Source organism: Martes martes (genome assembly GCF_963455335.1).
Source record: "Martes martes genome assembly, chromosome: X".
In the NCBI taxonomy this organism is placed as follows: Eukaryota; Metazoa; Chordata; class Mammalia; order Carnivora; family Mustelidae; genus Martes; species Martes martes.
The window spans coordinates 36,913,248-36,928,668 of NC_137897.1; the positions used below are offsets into that span (position 1 = coordinate 36,913,248).

The 15,421-nt window shown below is 44.8% G+C and overlaps 1 protein-coding gene across 1 annotated transcript; it reads right to left on the bottom strand.

Annotated features, from left to right (window-relative positions):
* Window positions 1-5,299: 5,299 nt before the first annotated feature.
* On the bottom strand, window positions 5,300-15,190 carry NDP (norrin cystine knot growth factor NDP). Its single transcript, XM_080795279.1, has 2 exons — window positions 14,806-15,190; window positions 5,300-5,623 (listed from the first exon to the last, which is right to left on the bottom strand). The coding sequence occupies exons 1-2, from the start codon at window positions 14,977-14,979 to the stop codon at window positions 5,396-5,398; spliced, it is 402 nt and encodes a 133-aa protein (XP_080651405.1). The 5' UTR covers window positions 14,980-15,190; the 3' UTR covers window positions 5,300-5,395.
* Between the last annotated feature and the right edge of the window lie 231 nt (window positions 15,191-15,421).

Genomic DNA, 15,421 nt, shown 5'->3' on the forward strand with positions numbered 1-15,421 from the left:
CTGTAAAGTAAGAGTAATATTAACCTCAAGGTCGGTTGGGAGGATTAAATGAGATAAAGCAGAGAAAATGCTAATCACGTCTCTGCTTCATTATCTGCTGTTTTTCAAGGTTGACGATGATGGTGATGATGATGATGGTAGTGATGACATGAGTCAAACTGCCCCTAGGGAGCCCCGTCCAACTCTCAACAATTTTAAAATAGAACATTTGAGTTACCATGTACGTCTGACACTGGGACAGTGAAGGTATTCAAAAGATTACAGCCAAATGTGATCAGATTTTAAAGTCATAAGCACAGCTCTGGCCTCATGTAATTTAACTTGGAACATGTTTATTTTCTCCAGATGTTTATATTAGAATAGTATATTCTCTGAAGCTGTACTGGGTCAAGGTCCTGGGCACTCTGTGTACATCCTGGAATCATAATTTCTTAACAAGAACTGACATGTTCTGACACAAAGTGGCTTGGAGCTCCTTTCCTTCTGTCCACATGCTTTAGAAAGAAAAAAAGAAAAGAAAAGAAAAGAAAAAAGGGTGTTTGCAAATGGCAAAGACAGCACAGACTTTAAAGTCAAAAGTCAACTTCCGGTTTCTTATCTAGGAGATTTCTGTAATAATTAACTTACTCCATAAGGATATTCTGAGAACCAAATGACAGACTCCCTGTGCAAATTGCCGTTTAATACTAATGTTAAAGCTCCAGTCACATTTCTCCTTACTTTTAAAATGGCCGCGGGTGTCCTGGTGGCTCAGTTGGTTGAGCATCTACCTTTGGTTTAAGTCATGATCCCAGGATACTGGGATCGAGCCCCATGTTGGGCTCCCTGCTCAATGGGAAGTCTGTTTCTCCCTCTGGCCCTCCCCCTGCTTGTGCTCTCTGTCTCTCTCTCTCAAATAAATAAATAAAATATTTAAAATAAATAAATAAAATAAAACGGTGGCCTTAAAGCCAAGTACACAAGATCGTCCGCTTGGTGGATTATCACTTACTTTAGTTACTTCTCTCGGCCTGGGTGCGTATTAAAAGCAAGGCTACGGCTTTTTTTTTTTTTTTTTTTAACCTCAGTTCCTGCAGCATTCAGCATTCTAGCTGACGCGTAGCAGGCGCTGGCATATGTGTTTAAGTGATGCTTTCAGAGGAAGCATGAACATTGATTTCAACCCTACGGATAATGGGCCAGGCGTGTCATGAGACTAGATAGCTTAAATGCACTTGTCTCCTTTTACAGGCCACTGAAAGATGTAAAAATTACTGCTGTGGGCTTAGTCTCCAAGAGTTTGAAGTGCAGGTAGTGATTAGGGATCAGTAGCTGTGGAAGCAAGGGGTGGGGAAGCAAGCCTGGGCACAAAAACATGCAGAGCTGGCATCCCTCCATCAACCCAATGGCCCGTCCTGGAGCCAGAATGGCCTGCTAGTGTTCTCTTCCATCAGGCCAGGATAACCAGGCTCTTAGACCTCCCCCACCCACCACCTCCATCAGTTCCTGGATCTAAGCCACCCCTGGAAGAACATGCCCTTGGACAAGGTGACTCTGTAGCTGAGGCAGTTCCTGAAGGGATTGACAGCTGGGCCAACACATCCCTCCTTGATGCATGTCCATATTCACTGCAGTCACCAAATTGAAAGGTACTGTCTACCACGTGAGAAGACAGTATTACTATTTGAAGACACAGAATGACTTTACTCAACGAGAAATTGGAAATTCCATTCATAATTGAATTAAAGAAAAGGCCAGTGCTCTTACAGATTTATGGTAGAATATACGAAAACGCTTCATTAACATAGTGAAGACTTAAAAGAAGACATTGATTTCTTGGCATGTGATGTCATTGTCTTAAGAAATGCCGTCCTTTGGCAAGTAGCTGCTGGGTTATCTGTTTGTGCACCAAAACGGGCATTTCTAAGCAAACTCTCCTCCCAGTGTGTAATGATATGGCCATGAGCAGAACCTCTCTTCCCAGATCCAAGCCTCTCCAATGTTCTAGTTCCCGGAAGGAGTGACCATGTCTATCCACCACCATGTGGCCACACCCTGGGGCCATGAAGGGGGGCAGCATCAGCAGGATATGGTTTGCCTTTCTGATGGAAGCCTTCCCAACCGCCTGGCCTCCATGCAGTTGGTGTTCCATATTGGGCAGCTGTCTTGCTCAAGTGTGTATGTTTCAGTAGGACCTGAAGAAGTGGCCAAAAGCACATCTGGACCTTAATTCCTCTGATGTCGCAAGAAATAAATGTCCTCAAAGAGTTCCCCAGTCATAACGTGTACACAGCCTGCTCTACCTAATACAAAATTATATGTTAGATGGATTAGCAAGCACTTGAGGTTGGAAGAAAATCAACTATTATTGCCTTGGGACCAAGGAGGGCTGATTGGTCCTTCATTCTATGCTTTTGGGAAAGTTTAGAAGCTTACGTGAATAAGACTTAAGACACTGGTCTGGGAATAGTCAGTGTTAACTGACTATTATTAAATGCTTATAAATGAGGAGAGTAAAATCAGTTTACAAGAGATTGCCCTCCACCACTGTAGATTATCACACAGATTTTAAAGATGTAAGCTACTAAGAGAATATATTTTGATCTCCCTTTACTCATGCATAGCAAATGGGGAAGATGGGTGAACATTCCTTAGGCATTCTGGGAGTAGTGTTTTTAACTGATCAATGTTTTCATTTGGTTCTCTCTCAATCCTTAGGGGTACACATTAAAATAAGGCTAAATATGTTTAATTTCTAAAAGACATAATACAAATTCCATAGTAACTCAATATCCAATAATGTCTAAATTCTCTCGGTTCCCAGGGCTATTTTGAGGTCTTTAGGGAAAATGTAATTCTTTGTCCTCTTTCTCAGCCTTGATATGCCCCATTAAACTTTATTCTGTCTCTCTCACTCTTTTCCAGTCCATTCACCATATTCAACATCTAAGAGCCTGAAAAGACTGAGAATCTGTTCACAGGTGGGGGAAGGGAAGTGCCCATGGCTGTGGAGCAGGAAGCCTGGGTTCTGGCTCCAAATCCAAGACTAGGTGTGTGTGTTTGGGGAAATTCCTGGATTCCTGCAGGTCTCCAATTGCTCATCTGTTTAGGGAGACAAGAGAAGAGATGCCTCCCATTGCCACTGTTCCATGATTTTCTGGTCTTCCAAACATATTCTGTTCATGTCTGTGGGGAAAGCCTTGACAATAGGCTATGCAACGGGATTCAACGGGAGTATTTTCTATGGCTTCCAGGGAATTTGGAAAATATGAGTCACATTAAGTACCCCCTTCCAGTCCCAAATGGGTAGTAAGGAAATAAAGACTGGAGTTTGGGGTATATGACTCTCAAAGTAAATTGAGTTTTCAAAGCCAGGAAGAGCTATTTTAAGGCTAGAAGTATTATTTTCACTCTTTGATTAGTGACATGAAAGAATAGCTATAAATATGACCAGCAGTTACTACTTTCATTATCGGTTAAGGATAACCATTTAACTTTAGGTATTAAATTTAATTCTTTTTTATGACAAAATTTCTCTTGATGTAATGATCCAAATTGCCATTTCACATTTGCCTTCAAAATGGGGAGACCTCTAATTAGTGAACCAGCTGGATCCATCACCTTGAAGGTTAAGATCAAGGTCAAGATTTAATAGCATTAGTTTTATTCTGTCCCAAAGTCACAAATACAAATTTAACCCTGCTGGCTTTCTAAAGAAATGTGTGAAAGCTATATCCTAGCGAGTGTACAAAACCATCATCTCTACAGGAAAAGTAATTCGCAGGTTGACTATATGAGCAGTGGGGTGCACTGTCATCTCCAGTGAACCAAGACAGCATGGTGTCAAGGTTGCCATAGAAACCGAGTCGCCAACCTAGGGTAGCATTGTGGTGCCGAATGTGGGCATAGCATTATGTCAGCCCCATGATTATCCTCATAGTGCCCAGGGATATTGTTGGACCTGGAACACTAGACTGTCAATGAATGGCACAGAAACCATCGTTGGTGAATTCTTTCTCCTCCTGGTCTTTCATTATTGGATACTTACTCTTTTCTGAGAAAAGTGAAGAGGTTAAAAAAGAGATGACCTCTATTTCATCCCATAGTGCCTAAGGAAGTCAGAATACACCAGATTTTACACTCATTCAATAAGCTACTTTCTGAAACTAAAAACCAAATTTCCTGAGCCCCCATCACCCTTGTCTATTGATTTAAAAAAAAATGTCCTCCCCATGCATTCTAGAAAAACCTCATCTCCCTCTTTTTCTGGACCCCTCCCCCAGCATGCTCTACAGAGGATGCATTATAGTAGAATATTTAGTAGGAAAATGCAAAGCTCACACAGCCACAATTTTGAAGATACTGTCTTTTTATTTCACAACATGGGAATAACTCAAATTTTGAGTCTCAAGGACCAAAATAGAGTCAAGCCAAATGTTCAGAAGATGAGCCAGGCCACCATTTTGGCAGCAAGCTTCACATGGACAAGTGGATGGTAGACAATGATGCCTGCAACATGGCTAAAGCTATAGCACACCCACAAATAGATTCATACTTGGTTGTCTAATTTGCATGCATGAGTATAGTGCGTTCTCCATGCCACTAGTACATATATGCCTTTTTCAAAGTCAGTGCAGGATCCGTATCTGTGCAGGTCTTTAAAAGTCCCTTACAACATTTTACCATAATTTAACTGCAAGAGCCTTCAGGTGGCAAATTCTGTATGCCACCTTTACTTCTTGAAAGTCATTTCTGAATAATAATGACCGCTATCAGGAGTTCCAACATCATATAAGAGAATCCATTTGTTAGTTATTTTAATGTCAGTTAGCTGGCTGTGAGTGAGCCTGGCTACACGTCTCCAACCTGCTTGGTGCCTGGAATTTGCCATCGGTCACCTTTAGCAGCAATGGCAACCTTAGACCAAAGGACAGGATCAAAACTAAACCGAACCAACCCAGATGGTATCGCAGAAAGAGTTGGACTCTCCTGCTTTCCAGAATGAATGCTTCCCTAAGATACACCAAACCGTGACAGTCTGACCCACTCGGGCATGGGGATGGGGGCAGGGGGGCAGGGGGCGCCACTTTCCCCACTAAGGCTGGAATTGTTGGAAATCCAAACAACTTTCAGCACCAAGGGGGCAAATGCCTGAATCTGAAAAGGAACCAAAAGAAATTGTACCAGGGAAAGGAGACAGGGATGGAAGACCAGTTCACAGAGCATCTCTCTCTGTCAACAAGCACTGAGAGTCTTTATTACTAGAATATGCAGAATCCCGTGGGAATCGCTGTATCTTTTTTTTTTTCTTTCTTTCTTTCCCTTAACGCTTTTCTTGCCAGTCCTTCCCTGGCCCGTTGAACTGGCTCGGTGAGGGAGGAGGTGGTCCCATCCAGAAGCCACTCAGTGGGAGGCCTCACGAGCTGCACTCCTCACAGTGACAGGAGAGGATGTACCGGTAGGTGGCCGTGAGCCGCATGCCCCCCGAACAGCGCAGGCGCAGTGCCTTCAACTTGGAAGTCTGAGGCCGGCAGCAGTGACAGGAGGAGCGGAAAGGCTGCTTGAGGACAGTGCTGAAGGACACCAAGGGCTCAGAGCGTGACGCCTGGCTGCAGTGCCCCTCGCACCTGGCCAGAAGCACCATCTGGGGAGAGAAGAGACAGGGTTACCCTGTGGGGAGACCAAAACCTCAGCCAGGTCCCACGGCACCCTAACACTCTTTGCCGACTTCCGGTGGTTTAGACCAGTGGTTCTCAACCCTGGCTGCACCTTAGAATCACCTGGCAAACTTAATTTTAAAGCGTCAGCACCCAGGGGGTGCCTGGGTGGCTCAGTGGATTGAGCCACAGACTCTTGGTTTTGGCTCAGGTCATGTTCACAGGGTTGCGGAATCGATCCTTGCCTCAGGGTCTATGCTCAGTGGGGAGGCTGCTTGAGATTCTCTTTTCTTCTCCCTCTGCCCCACCCCCTGCTCATTGTCTCTCTCTCTCTCTCTCTCTCTCTCTCTCAAATAAGTAAATTAAAAAAAAAATAAAGCTTGGGCTGAAGTAAGAGAGGCTGTGTGTTCTTTATAGTGGCTTTTAATGTGGCTATAGTGAACAGACTTCTTTAAGAATCAGATGCAAATTACCAAGGTTATCCCCAGAACAATGGACATAGGCAAACACTCGGTGTTTGCCTCCAGCTTAAGGGGGTGGAGCAGAGGCTCATTTCTGTCTCCCATACATACATCTGGGTTTCCTGGGAGTGGCAGTTATGGGTAGGGGAGGGGGGCAGCTTGATTATGAATTAAAAGAAGCCCATCAAAAAACATGAAATCTTGGGGCACCTGGGTGGCTCAGTCATTAAGTGTCTGCCTTCGGCTCAGGTCATGATCCCAGAGTCCTGAGATGAAACCCCATATTGGGCTCCCTGCTCAGTGGGGAGCCTTCCTCTCCCTCTCCCACTTCTCCCGCTTGTGTTTCCTCTCTCGTTCTCTCTCTCTCTCTCAATCAAATAAATAAATAAATAAATAAATAAATCTTAAAAAAAGAAAATATTTTTTGAAAAATGAAATCTTGCCATTTGCAATGATGTGGATGGAACTAGAGGGTATTACTCTAAGTGAAAGAAGACAATCAAAGAAAGACAATTATCATACGATCTCACTGGTACCAGGAATTTGAGAGACAAGACAGAAGATCATAGGGGAAGGGAGGGGAAAGTGAAACAAGATGGGACCAGGGAGGGAGACAAACCATAAGAGACTCTTAATCTCAGGAAACAAACTGAGGGTTGCTCGAGGGGAGGGGTGGGAGGGATGGGGTGGCTGGGTGATGGACACTAGGGAGGGTATATGCTCTGGTGAGCGCTATGAATTGTGTGAGACTGATGAATCACAGACCTATACCCGTGAAACAAATAACACATGATATGTTAATAAAAATAATAAGAATTAAAAGAATTAAAAGAAAGAAGTGGTCTACTCATCTTTCTTAAAGGAAGACAAGATGACTTCTGGTCATTATAGGTTATTAATGTCATTATCAAAGAAGATATTGGGATGAATCCAAAGATAGGATATGAGATACCAGGGAGCAACCAGCAAGGTTTGGTGAAGTTGGAGTAAGACCTACTGATTTATTTTCTCTGAAAGATCACAGAGGTAGAGAGAAAATGGCAACTATGAACTGTCTTGAATTTGTCAAGGCTTCGGTGTTATCCTGCCCACTCTTTATGTGGACAGGCAAAACAGACATGATCTGAAATAGCTTTTGAGAGATTATGCCATAGATCAGTAGTACGTGGGCCAGTCCTCTGCGCCCACTCCATCTGTCTAATGAGAAGGAGCCCAAGGTCTTTCCCAGCCCCTTCTCGCTATGCCTGCCGGTGTATGAGAAGAGCTCCCTGACAGCTCACTTAGAAGTACTGTTAAATGTGCCATCTCTAATGTGGGCCATCTCTTCCACAGATTAAGCAATATTCAGAGGTCACCTCTTCCAATGAAATCTTTAGAGATCCAGCTTCAGTCCAGATGCATATAGTGAACCTGTGTCAACACACTGAATTCCAAGAGGCACAGACATGGCCGTGTATCTCACCGGAATGACACACACGCAGGTGACTCGGATGTAGACCTGGAATGACCTGGCAGTTAGCACGGCCCGTAAAGTGACTGAGTCAGCAATCCTGGGCCATTTGTAGAAGGAATGACCTGATCGTGATTTCACTAAGCGTTTTCAGGGTCTCAAGCTCCACCTTCAGCTCATTCACTGAAGACCCTTGGGCCACCTCCAATGGGTCCCTCTATCTCAGGAGCTGGACTTTTGGGGCAAAGAGAATGCACAGACATGTACATACAATAAACACATTCAGGGCACCTGGGTGGCTCAGTGGGTTAAGCCTCTGCCTTCAGCTCAGGTCATGATCTCAGGGTCCTGGGATCAAGTCCAGCATTGGGCTCTCTGCTTGGCAGGGAGCCTGCTTCCTCCTCTCTGCCTGCCTCTCTGCCTACTTGTCATCTCTCTCTGTCAAATAAATAAATAAACTCTAAAAACAAACAAAAAACAACAAACCACATTCAGTGGCTGCCTGAGGCCTTTGGACTCAAGTCCAAAATCCTGAATTGGTATTAAGATCCTCCATGACTTGGATTTCACATCTTTCCAGTCTTACTTATAACTGTTCTCATTTTTGTCACCCACCCCCTTGCAACTGTTCCAGTTCTCATCACTCCCTATTCTAATCAAGCTCAATCACTTAGAAGTTATGGAACTGCCCTGAATGTCCCTGCCTCTTACCTTTGCTCATGTCTTTCCCCCTCTCAGGAATGCCCTTTCCTCCTAGCTCTGCGTAATGAAATCCCAACTATCTTCCAGTGTCAAGTTCTCCTCAAGAAGAGACTATGAGACAGTTGTAGGACCTGTGGCATTCTCAACACACATGCAAATCTCCTCTCTGGGAGATTTCCAGGCTACAGATCCCATCTCAAACCTGGAAGTGACATAAAAATCTAGCTCTGATTTGTAAATATGTGTTGGAGGGCTACAACGGGGAGTTTGGGAGGGAAGATCTAGAAATGAGTGCCGTTAAGGAATGGAACGGATAAATTTCTGCTTTCCAGATTCACTCTCGATATCCCATCCTTTAGCCTCTGTCTTACCCCCTCACCTGTTTTACAGATTTAATGAACATCTTCTCACCTCTTCCAGACCAAAGCTTCTCAGACTCTAACACGCATGTAAATCAGTTGGGGATCTTGTTAAAATGCAGATCGTGTGTGAGTAGTTCTGGGTGATGCCAGAGCTGCATTTGTCACAAGACTCTGGTTGATGTCAGTACCGCTAACGCCCACACATTGATTAGTAAGGCTCCAGACCTGTTCAAGTCTGAGAGGTTCTGCTCTAGGTTGATCACTAGATAGGGATCATTTAGCAACTAATAAAGGCCGCTGATATTTATTGAGTGCTTGCAACATTTAATCTCATGTAATCCTCATAACAATCTGATGCTAAAGGTCCTCTTTTAATCTGTACTATTATTACAGAAGAGGAAGCTGAAGTTTTAGAGAGTTGAACTGACCTGCTCAAACTCACGTATCTGGTACAAGACAAGGCTGGAATCAAACCCAGTTCCGCCTAAAGCCAAGCCCCGGGCCTGAATCCCTAGTATATCCTGCTTCCTGATATGAAAATGTTTTCCTGAAGCATGAGCCAACTCACAGCCTTCTCCAATCTACTTTGACTTACCTCTGGGAACCCTAACCATACCATAACCATAGAAATCTGACCTTTTCCTTATGAACTCCTTGGGATACATACATCATCCCCACCCCAAGCTTCTGCAGAGCTAAGTCTTGAAAGAGCACTCCTGAATGATAACTCTTCCACTGTCAAGACCTCTCCCAGGTGCCTCCCCCAGTGATCTGGACACTCCCAGAAACTCCCAGAAACTCCTTGGATGGTACCACACAGTGTCTAACTCCTTAACCGAGTCATCAAACATCAGTTCACCTTCATCAAACATCAGTTCACCTGCCAAAACCCAGTCTGTGGTCAACGCACGTTCCTCATGCCTGGGTGACCTGGTGGGGCCTTACTAACATGGGAAGGCTCCTCTGCATTTGGCCTTGTACTTAACTGCTCATAATGGACTTCTCACAGCTCAGGTGGGTGACAGATACCTATTATCTGCTTTGGGTCCAGTTTAATTTTTGCTCTCTTAGGTTTCCCCAAGCAAGTGGTCCAATGCCAGGAAGTTAGGCAACTTCTCCAGACATCCCTTGGTATCCCCCCAACCTTAGAGTCGCTGGCCTCCAGTGGGATATGAAAGTCAGTTCCTTCTAGTACAAACAGAGCCGTGGGGTTCAGAGAGATTGCTCAGGGATGGGCTCCTTCATGTTCTAATCTTTTTCCATGTGTGGAAGCTAAGAAGAATGAAAGGACCTTGGGTGATCATAAAAGAATGGTAATGATGTTGATATAGAACACGTATTGGGACATTTACTAGGCTCCAGGCTCTGTGCCAAGCCCTTCATATGCAACCTGACTCTTAACAGCTATGTCAAAAGGTAAACTTTCCCCATTTCACAGATGAAGACATGAAAAGGCAGAGGATGAGTCACCAGCCTGAGGTCCCATCGCCATCCAAAGGCAGGCCAAGATTCTGACCTGAGACAGCTTGATTCCTGAGCCCTCAGCCCTAACCATGACTGTCAGCCTCGATCCTCCTAAGTTGCCCAAGCTGGTCATGAGCAAGTTCAGGCTATTGTGAAGGTTAGAGCCAGCTGTGATTCCTGGATGCTGACCAAAGATTAAACCCGGTGACCCCAGGCCGCTCCTCCCCCTGGTGACCTACCATACTTCTTAGGCAGTTATGTCTTCTGCTGCAGTATACAGCTATCTTCTGAGTGAGAGAAAACCCAAACACAGATGGTTTTCATCACTCCTTGCTGAAAGATTCTTACCACTGCCAAAGCCACTTTCTTCCTCCGTCATGGGGGACTCCTACAAATTCCTGGCACAGGCCATGAATGACTAGCTGTCTCTGTGGGTATCAGAATAAAGACCCAGAACAAAGACTTTGCACACAGAACATCCTATCCTAGAATGGGAGTGTGGCCATTTTACTTCATTTAAATGAGCAACGGTCTTTTGCCTTTTTCTCGGCAGTGAACACTATGTACCCCTTATCCCTTCGGCAGCACCCATTCCTTCCTTCCCCAGCACCCTCAATAAATGACCATTCAGCTCATCTTCAGGGCACCCGGGTCAACCCCCAAAAGGTCTGTGCCAGGCTCAGGGCATCAGCAAAATTGCACCAGAGGAATGAAACAGCAAGGGGACAGAAGGACTCTGGTCTGTTGGTCTGGTCACAACTCAAACCGACACGAAGCTTTTGTACATAGAACACTTCGGCTCCCTCTCTCTCCCATTTACTTATAGGCATTATGAGGGTAAAGACTTGGTCTTTTCCCCCCATTTTTGCCAGCCACAGGGCCTGCACCTAGTAGGCCTTCCATATAAATTCGTTCCTTAAAGGAACAAAGTGGTATCTCCCCAGTAGTTAATTATGTTAGAAGTTCAATGTTCCTGACTCTTCTACCATACTACGAGCTTTGTCAGCAGCCCTAGGAGAGGCTCGGGGATCTTAACAGCTTCCTCTTCAAATCCTCTGGGAAGTTCTCCAGGCTTTATCCCGTAAACTGGCCTCCTCCTTGGCCCTTTGGAGTTCAGATGACCCCTTACCCTGGTACCATGTCCCTGCGGGACCACCGTCTCCCTCCCCCGTTCCTCGCCCAACTCAGACTTCACAGGCCTGCCTTATTTGCTCCCTTTCCCAGCCCCCATCCCTGAAAACTCTTCCCTGGCTTACATCCAGAACTTGTCTCCTCCCCCGCTTCCTGCTCCCTCCACTCACCTGGGAAGGGAGATCAGGGCAGCAAGCTCTGTTTCTCTTCTACTGTTCTCTGCCCACTCTTAACACCCAGCAGGACAGCTTACGTTTACTTTGCCCTTCGGCACGCGCCCCCCACGGCTGCCAGATCTCTGTGTTTAACAAGAACCGTGATGAGGTTCATTTTCCTAATCCTTTCAGGCTCTATGAGATCCCAACCGTTATTGAGGTCTCCGTGGTGACTGAAATAGAAAGTGAGTCTGAACACCTGTCCTGTTTATAGCTTCATCATCAGATGATAATGTCACTCATTAATGTCTATTATACGACAGACGCCATGCTGAACGCCTTACAGATATCATCACCAATACCCATAACCCCACCTTTAGATACACAGCATTCACCCCATTTTACAGAGGAATAAATGGAGGCACCAAAGACTCGTTTCACTTCTCCCGAAGTCACCCTTTGGGCACATCGTTTAGCTGCAATGTGAAACCAGGTCTCTCTCACTTCAAAGTCTGAGATGCCTCAGTTGCCTTAAAGATTCTCCAGACAGCTTGTTTTCACGAACCACCGGCCTTTTGCCTGTTTGCTGTACAGCCTTTACTCACTCAGAACTTCAGGGAAGATTGTCAATGAACCTGCTACTCCCGGGATCTCTTGTACCCAGTCCTGGGAGGTGTCACCGCTGAAAACCACCGGGTGCAGCCTAATCACCGGTCACATGGGAGGCTCCCACAGAACAGTCACAAACATTCCTATTTTCTAGAAACATTGTTGAGTAAAAACCATTATTTCCAGTGGATCCGAAGTTGAGGCTGGGCTTCCTAATAGTGGCTTCTGCATTCTACCGGCATTTCTCCAAAATGAAGATCCAAGTAGTTGAAAGAGAAATGACTTGAAGCAAACGTTGCCACTCCTGGACTAAATGAGCAATCATACGGAATACTTTTTTAGCATTCAGTTTTCCCCACCGGTAAAATGGGGCTGGTAATGCCTTCCAAGACAGGTTTGTCGGCAATGATTAATCCTATATTATGAGATGCCTGACACATATTAGGTGTTCAAGCAGATGTCTTCCCTCCCCTGAGCCTGGGTCACACTCTCCCGGACACCTGTCTTCCCAAGGCCAGACACTGGGTAAATGTAAGTCGGGAAGTGTTAACCACAGACAGACAAATGTTAGGCGTGTGTGTAGTAAACAACGGCCTTTGAACATCATGTGGAGAGAAACTTTCTGCAGATAGGAAAGATCAACCCTGGTCTCCTCATTGTAAAATCTCTTGTTGGCTGTCTCCTAGACACGGGCTAAATGTTTTATCTCAAGTCTGTAAAGAACAATTTCGTTAATGAGACCCATTAGAAAGAAGACCAGCCCGAGTCTGTGAGAGTCAAGAATTATAGATTATTTAAAAATGAAAAACAGTTTTTGTTCTTGGATACATAGAGAAAATCAAATCCAGAAAAGGTCTGGGTAGTTGAAATTCTGCCAGGCATATTTTAAGGCCAAGAAAGAAAGGTTTATAATTATAAGCACCATTTACATAAAACTATTGCTATATTTGAGATCATTTGGGCTGTCTGAAAACAGATTGTTCCCATGAAATTATAAACGTTTCTGCTACTATCACAACTTTGTGCCATTTACCATGGCATTCTGGAAGGAACGGACATGAGCAAAGGTAGACTAAAGTCTGTTTCTAGGAGTTGCACTCAAGCACCATGAGTTTGTTGGGCTCGAGTTAACGACGTCTCTTCTCTGAGCTGCCCTTAACTAGTGCGATCACTGCTAAGGTGTTCTTCCAACATTTCACCAAATCTCTCTGGATTGTGTTTAGTTTTTAGAGATGTTCCTATTTCCCTGTTCCTTCCTATCCTCACCCTGACATTTTCTTTGAAATAATTTTAATAACCCCCGCTTTTGTTAAAGAATCATGATTACGGAGACCAGCTCAACAGAGGGAGAAATCATGCACAGAGTAAAAACCACCAAATACTAGTGCTATCTGTAGGGGGAGGGGAGGAAAAGCTAATAATTGCTCAAGCCCACAATATCTGAACAATCACAGTTGTAAAAACATGTCCCGTCTTTTCCCCTCCTTCCCTTTGCTTTAGTGTTTTGTTTTGTTTTTTGTATTTTTTGTTTTGCCTAAGAAGGGATTGCAATCTTACAAAAATTTAAGTTTATCTCTTTACTCCTTTTTTTAGTTCCACAAGTACAAATAAGAGCCAGAAAGTTTTTAAATGGAAAGTCCCTATTTTTTCCCACAGTCCTAGATCTTATTAATATAATGGTTAAAATGATTTAACTCAAATTCGGATTCCCCCAAACTAAAACAAGCCATTATCATTGAGTTGTAATCAGAGAAGTGATGGAAATTTTTAAGGCAGACAGAAGTCATCATGTTTGTAAATGGAGGGTAGAGACATTAACTTATATGGTCTTAATTCTAGTGGCTGATATTACAAAAACTTCTTAATTATACTGGTAATTTAAAAAATACTTGCCATCTGAGAATGCTTAAGTGGTTTTGGTCTCAGAACTAGAGTGAAAAATCTCTGAGGTTGGGCTAAACACATTCTAATTTACCAAATGTGGGCAAATTTCATTCATGTGACTCTTTGGGGGCAGTGACGGTCGTGAGATTCTCTTTCTGAGTCTATCCTTCCGCTACTATGGGCCTTCCTTCTGGGTGGTCCAGGTGGCCGGCCACTCTCAGCCTTTGAAGCATTGTATTCCTTCGCGCGCCTTGTCCCAACACTGAGACATCCCTTGCATAGGTTGCCTGCCCAAAAAACATACAACCTACTCCAAACAAGGGCGATTTGGATAATCCTTGTAAAAACGGGAAATAGTCCACTTGCCATTATCTTTTGAAATCATTTTAACGTAAGCATGGCAGGTGGAGAAAGGCTTGGACCACAAGGTCAGCGAGCAGCTATTCCATCAGGATTCTCTTTAAAGAGCCCCCCCGCACCCCAACAAGTACATTTTACTGCTCAGTCGTATTTCTGGCATCTGCTTCCTCTTTACTGCTGGTGGGGGTAGCAGGAGTCACGAGAACCTGTAGACGCCACTTTTCTATCTCGATAAAGAACACTACTGCTGCTGAATTTCACAGCCAAGGACGAAACACACCTGCCTCATCTTGTGTAGAGCAACAATTGCATGATGAGAACCTTCCAGCCTTTCCTATTGACTTTGAGTAGCCTGAAAAGAGAGAAGCTGTCTGGGATTATGTACGTGGTCAATCAGGCGGCTTTACCGACAAAGGTTCAAAGCCTGCTGGGAGACCCTGAGAGCAAGATTCTCCCTCAAGCCCCATGGGGCCAGCCGGAGAGCTCAGGTCTGGACTACGGTCATAGTTCTCCATCCCTTGACAAAGGAACGCGGGCTTCTCTCCTGTCTCTGCGAAGCAGCGCTAACGTTCGCAGACATCAGGATCTTACCTTCGAGCTACACTTGTACAATGGGTGACTGATAGAATCGACATAGTGATGCCTCATGCAGCGTAGAGGGTCCGAGTCCATCATGAAGGAGCTGTCCGTTTTGCTGTCCGTATCTCCCATTAGCGCCAGCAGGGAGAGCATAGAAAAGGATGCAGCTAGTACATGATTTCTCATTGTTGTAAGGAAAAACTTCGGAGAAGGGACAGCAGAGGGAGGCAGAGGACTAGGAATGGGAAATGCCTTCGCCTCCTAGGATCCAGTCCCTTTCGAGCAAAGGGCAGGATCGGGCTGAAGCTTTCTGGTTGTCATTGTCCTTTGTAGGCCCCCCCGAGTCTTGTCTTACTCTTTCCACTTGCAATCCATCATCGTGAGATCTGCTGCACAGCTGGAATGAAAACAGAAATTATTTTCCCCGGGGAACATTTACCCAGAAAAACGAATGGAACCCAGGGGGTATGGAGTAGAATTTTTCCACGTCATTTTGAATGACAGCGGTTGGTTTCTTGAGCGCGGTTAGCATAGGCCATCGCCCATTCTAACTCGCTCCCTCCCCCAGACCTTATTTGTAACCATTCGGAGGTGGACACCGTGGTTTAGTGGAAGCACATGTTGACTT

Coding starts and splice junctions, on each gene's coding strand:
- NDP (XM_080795279.1), bottom strand. CDS start 14,979: ATGAGAAATCATGTACTAGCTGCATCCTTTTCTATGCTCTCCCTGCTG. Junction 5,624..14,805: donor TGTACAAGTGTAGCTCGAAG/GTAAGATCCTGA, acceptor TTCTCTCCCCAG/ATGGTGCTTCTGGCCAGGTG.